The 6,356-nt window shown below is 39.4% G+C and overlaps 1 protein-coding gene across 1 annotated transcript in view; it reads right to left on the bottom strand.

Moving 5' to 3' along the window:
- The window catches only part of LOC101864163 (dynein heavy chain 5, axonemal), a gene marked incomplete in the record, with an annotated part of 108,174 nt that overhangs the window by 42,009 nt on the left and 59,809 nt on the right, over nucleotides 1–6,356 (bottom strand). The window contains 6 exon segments of the mRNA XM_013085493.2: nucleotides 1,617–1,863; nucleotides 2,572–2,681; nucleotides 3,144–3,330; nucleotides 4,145–4,339; nucleotides 5,030–5,217; nucleotides 5,996–6,174. Of these exon segments, the coding sequence (XP_012940947.1) occupies nucleotides 1,617–1,863; nucleotides 2,572–2,681; nucleotides 3,144–3,330; nucleotides 4,145–4,339; nucleotides 5,030–5,217; nucleotides 5,996–6,174 (1,106 nt within the window).

Below are 6,356 nucleotides of genomic sequence, written 5' to 3'. Positions count from 1 at the left end.
AGAGAGAGAGAGAGAAAGAGAGAGAGAGAGAAAAAAAGAGAGAGAGAGAGAGACAGAGAGAGACAGAGAGAGAGTGAGAGAGAGAGAGAGGGGTACATATTTATAGAGATGAAGGAAAGAGAGAGAGGGCATTGCCCACGAATGTAGTAACTGTATCACTGTGAGAAGAATATGTGAGGCAGCGTGGTGGAATCAGGCTCTCGTCAAAATAATGAAATTGAAGAAAATAGCAGTTTTCTCCCTGCTTAGCAATTTTTATCAATTTTTTTTTTTGTGGCTCAACACGGTTTAGGTCCATTTACAAACACATTCCTTTGAGGATTTCACCGAAAACGTTGATTAAAGGCACAAGCATATAAATTTACAGTTGCCATGGACTCTCCAGCTTTGGAATTTACCAAGCTGCTTTGGTGGCCATTTTCTCGCTAATTATACCTCTTAAACCAGGTGACCCCCACCTCTTAAACCAGGTGACCCCCACCTCCTTCAATCCAAAATATCTCAACTTCTATTGGAGATGGATGGGTAATTTTTTCATTGAAAGCAAGACGAATGAACAAGCTTTGAGATGATATCAATAACTCAATATGCCCAAGAATTGACGAGAGCCTGATTCCACCACGCTGCCTCACATATGTTCATCATTGTCATTACGATTACAGTTAACGATCAATGTCATAACTCTTGCTGATACTATTGAGACATTTGTCATTGAAGTAAAGTCTCCAGTAATTCTCATATTGTTACTGTTTTTCGTAGAGTCGGTGGCGGTGATGGTATTATCAATGCAGCCTCTGTTTTAAAGCAGTACATCTTTCATCATTTAGATACTTTTGGTAGTTACAGTACCTATTGAGCATTCATCTTCGGATCTTTCTTTACAGTAATCATTACAACACTTGTTATCACAACCCTTGTTATCATTGTAACTACTGAACTTTTTTTCCTTATAAGAAATCATGCTACAACAGTGCAATTACTGAGGTTCTTTTTGAGGAAACTACAAAACCATTCAAGATAGATAAGAAAAGATAAGATAAAATATAAGATAAGATTAGATGAGATAAGATAAGACAGAATAAGATAAGACAAGATAAGACACGACAAGACAAGATAAGATGAGATATGATAGATAAGATAAGATAAGATAAGATAAGACAAGACAAGACAAGATAAGATAAGATAAGGCAAGATAAGATAAGATAAGATAAGACAAGACAAGACAAGATAAGACAAGACAAGATAAGATAAGACAAGATAAGATAAGATAAAACAAGATGATACTTTATTGTCCCAGTGGGAAGTTATTCTACATTCGTCACATGGTAACGCTCTCTCCAGGACCAGTGACCAGAGTACTTGAATCGATAAAAGTTTTCAAACAAACCTGTCATACTTTCTGAATCTACTCCACGGTCTCCAAATATTCACTGAACAGAAATCATCTAATCTTTTAAAAATTCTGTTCGTTAGGTGCCTGTACGTAAGAGCTAAATAATTCAGTCTTAGTGATGGGTGCATTTATTTACAGAAAGCGTGTTAGCAGCCATGTTCCTGACCAGTTGTCCTGCTACAGGAGAGCTGATCACAAAAGTGTTAAAGACATCAGCACAAACCTTTCTTCACACGAGTGGTTCTCCTCCAGAGAGTGGAGAAAATACCATCAGTCCAGTCGTTGGTGGCCACGTCCAGTCGACCAAACATCTGTGGGGCCGTGATGGCCTTGGGGTTCATCCTCCACTCCTTGTGTGGCTCCCCGCAGTCTGTCATGGCCTTCATCAGCATGTGGATACAGCAGGTCTTGCCGGCACCGCTAGGTCCCAGGGCCATCATGCCGTGACGGACTCGCTGTGTTTCAAACAGCTGAGAAAGAAAGGTGGGCATGGTTGCTGAGACTTTGAGTTAAGGTCAGGGCACGTAGCCCATACAGGAATCCTGTCAGGTAAGAGACAATACTAAGACAAAAGCAACCCTTCCAGGCCAGGAATCAAATACCAGTCTCCCGTGAAAAAGATGGGGATACTTACTACAGTAATTATGGATGATACACTCTCTTTTTTATAAAATTATTGATACCAGATATTGAACAAAATTGTTTAAACACAAACCTGAGCTTGTGCACACTAACGATGCATTCAGCAGCCAAATAGTGAGGTGTGGAGAAAGTGAATTGTTCCATTAATAAGAGTGTCATCCTGGACAAAAGGATTATAGACCCTAGTTCTATGTTATACGATTAATGAAAAAGGCACAAAATAACAAAAATAAGTGCCTGTTATTGTAAGCCACATGACAACAGATGGTCTAGATTGCGTTTTATTTTTTTGTGTCATCAAAATGTTTAAATACCATTCAATTCCCAAGCGTTTAGGTTCAAACAATTTGGGGTAAGCTTTAATTGATAAAATACTAATATTAATTCAATTATCATTATTGTTGTTACTATCATCATTTACTAGAGACTCCAACTCTTAAACATATGAAGAGGTCATTATAGTGCAACGACAACTCTCTGAAATAACCAAACTAATGAAACTAGAGAAAACCAGCAGCTGAAAAGTATGGACTCACCTGCACCAGTTTGATGGACCAGTCAGGGTGATTGATCAGTTTGGCATCTTCCACATTTCGGGAAATAGCTGCTTCAAGCTCAGGGTAACCAGCCTTGTCCAAGGTGATACCTAATAGATGGATTGTAAGTGTTTTTCACCTCTATTAACGCATTATTGCTCTTGAGGTTTTTAATATACATTATAAAGATACTGTGTAAGACGTGGACCCATCAAACACCACTGCTTTTCTCCTTGATAATGGGTGGCCGTCTTAGACGATTTCTACTGTAATTGCAATCTGCTGTCCATGAATTTTTAACAAATGTATTGTTTAATATCAGGAGGCCTGCTCAAAAAAAGGATTTTTCTTGTCCAGTTGATCATGTTCTCAAGACCTATTTTCATTATGCTAAACCAGTTTTAACTCTACAGACTAGAACACATGCCTGAGTTTCTTTTACCCTTTCAAGCACCAAACACACACCTTAGAAATGCAATGGTGTAAAATCTAGCAATTAACAGAATAGGGATTGGGAGCATGAGTCCTATAAAGTCAGATTGCCACAGCTCAAAGGGTTAACAAGTACTGACCAGGGAACAAATCTCCAATAAGGGAGACAAACAGCGGCTCATCCTGATCCACCAGTTTGCTGAGGTTCATGTCACGCAAGACTCTCATCACCACCGTCTGTTCTGTCTCTGTCGGGTTCAGCCGTTTGACGGTTCCCAGAGTTCTCAGCACAGACAGGATGTTACGCAGACCAAAGTCATAATGCACCTGGAACGGCAGTGATGGAAGAGAGTCAAGAAGTGGTTGAATCTAAACTGGCTATGTGATTAGGCATATCGATTTTGCAATTAGTGATAGGCAAAATTTTGTTTTTACTTTTTTTCCTTTAATTTCCAATAGTCACTTGAGCTAAATTAGCAACACAAGATAAACATAACTGTTCTCCACAATAAAATTATAATCTGTTAAAATTTCTCTGGGTTGCTCTCTCATTCTCAGTACATCATCCTGTCTGTCCATATGTCTGTTCAATGTTTATCAAGTACGAGGACATAAGAACATAATGAAAACATATATGCATGCATAGACTTTCAGCAGAAAAAAAGAGAAACCAAGATAACACATGGGGAAAAGAGAAAAACAGGCACATAATAAAATCAAATCTCCACACACTTTGCAATTAGGTATATCAGAGACCTATAGTGGTGAGAAACCTATCAAGCTGTTATGTCCAGACATTCGAAATATAAATCAACATGGTGTAATAATTACCCAAGCCATTTTATTAGTTTTGAATGCATCAGAACAACTTTCTGATTCTATGGCTCTTCCTGACTTTGTGCAGGTTAATTTCTGCTGAATCAAGTGGAAGTTTACAGACACATTCATACACTTAATTATGATGTGGTGGTGCACCATTGTATTAAGGAATACCATGGTAAATAAATTTGACTTTGGTTCAAGTCTGACTTGGATCATTACCGTACCATTTTGACAAAAAAGAAATATGAGGTCTGTATGTAAAAATGACAAATCACACATGCTTCTCCTTTCACTTAGAATTTCCAAACTATCCACCAACCTGCTTGGTCAACTGCTCCTCACAAAGCTTGTACAAGGTGAAGAACTTGCCGGCCAGAACCACATTGTCAATGAAACCCACAGCAGCCAACTTGACACGGATGATGATCTGCCTGTCTGGAACCATCATGGCCACTGTTCTGAAATTGATCTTCAGATTTTCTGGCAGCTCCTGTCGTCCAGCGTATCCAGGGTTCTGGTAAGGAACAAATTCAAACAATTGTTACAACTGATCCCTTAAATCCTCTCCAATTGCTCTAGCCTCATCTTTATTGAAAAGTAAACTAGATGCTTAACAAGATAAACTTACTAAATGTGAGGCAGCGCGGTGGAATCAGGCTCTTGTCAAAATAATCAGAGTGAAGAAACTTGCATTTTCCTGATGGTTTGTGAATTTTTATCATTTTTTTTTTTTTGCTCAACACCTTTCATGCCCATTAAAGAACTCATTTCTGTGTGGATTTTTCATAAAAACGTTGAATAAAGGCCCAAAAAATGTAAATTGTCAGTTACCACGGACTCTTAAGCTATGGAAATAACTAATCTTTGGCAGCCATTTTCTCACTAATTTTTCCTCTGAAAACAGGTGACCCCCACCTCCTTCTTTAGCAAATATCTCGACTTGTATTCAAGATAAATTGATATTTTTTTCATTCAAATATAGACAAGTGAACAAGATTTAAGATGATACCAATAACTCTACATGCACAAAAATTGACGAGAGCCTGATTCCACCACGCTGCATCACAAATGTGACTGCTACTATACAGATTCCCCAGTAAATCACAGCTGAACTCAGAAATTCAAAATGCTGGTATATAATGAAGCAAAGCAAAAAGTACAAACTAATCTAATAAGTCCATTCATTTTAATGCAAGAAACTTACCATTGTGAGGAAAATGCCAAACTCTGTGTTCATGTCCACTGTGTCTCCGTCTGTGAAGATGAACTGCTTCTTTCTCTCTTTCTTGCAAGCCAGGACAATGGCGATCTGCTGAGCAGCCACTGACAACACCGGGAGGTCAATTCTGTTGAACTCATCGAAACAGCCCCAGGAGCCAGACTGGGCCAGACCTGAACACAGACAGACAGTAAGGGACAATAGTCAAATATTCTGTCATGCAATATACAGAATGTGTTCTCCCCTCTCTCTTTCTCTCTCTCTCTTTCTCTCTCTCTCTCTCTCTTTCTCTCTCTCTGAACACAGACAGACAGTAAGGGACAATAGTCAAATATTCTGTCATGTAATATACAGAATGTGTTCTCCCCTCTTTCTCTCTCTCTCTCTCTCTCTCTCTCTCTCTCTCTCTCTCTCTCTCTCTCTCCCCTTCACTCTCTCTCTCTTTCCCTCTCTCTCTCCTTCACTCTCTCCTTCACTCTTTCTCTTCATCTCTCACCTCCCTCCCTCCTTCTCTTTTTCGCTCTCCCTCTCTCTCTATCTCTCTCTCCATCTCTATCTCGCTTTCTATCTCTCTATCCCTCTACCTATGTCTCTTTCTATCTATCTATCCTTCCCTGGTGTCATTTCTAAAATATTCCTCCCCCTGTACTGCTCTAAATCTTCCTGCTCAATTTCTCCTGCTTTTCAAGTTTCCTTTACATCCCTTTTCCTTCGCTTCTCTTCTGGGTTAAAAAATATTCCTCTTCCAACTCTCACCTTTTCATTTTGTCTTCCTTCTTCCTTTCTCCTTCTTTCCACCAGTTACTCCTGATTCTCTGAATCAAACATTCCCTCTTCTTTTTCTTCCCCCTTCTTACTCCTCTCTATTGTTCTTTGATCAAACATTCTCTCCTCTTTTTCTTTTTCCTCCCCCACACTTCCACTCTTTCCCTCCAAAAAACAGCTGATTACCTTTGAAAATCCTGCCCAGTCCTCTGAAATCCATCTGGTCAGAGCAGTTGAAGACGACGACGTACTTGCCGAGGCAGCGGCCCATGTCCTTGGTCGTCTCTGTCTTCCCAGTCCCAGCAGGTCCAGCTGGAGCCCCGCCCATAGACATTCCCAGGGCCTGGGCCAGGGTGATGTAACACCTTCAGACATACATGGGAAAATGCGGCTTAAATTTAGATCAAGAAATGCAATATCATAAATCAATAGATAACTCATAGAAGTGATTAATATATATTCCAACCTTGTGATACAACTTTGTGAAAAAAAATCCAAGAGAACAAGGAGGTAAATCATCAACAAAAAATTAAAATATCTGGCATTA

Source organism: Aplysia californica, unplaced genomic scaffold, assembly GCF_000002075.1.
Source record: "Aplysia californica isolate F4 #8 unplaced genomic scaffold, AplCal3.0 scaffold00380, whole genome shotgun sequence".
Classification (NCBI taxonomy): Eukaryota; Metazoa; Mollusca; class Gastropoda; order Aplysiida; family Aplysiidae; genus Aplysia; species Aplysia californica.
This window is presented reverse-complemented; position numbering and strand designations above follow the sequence as displayed.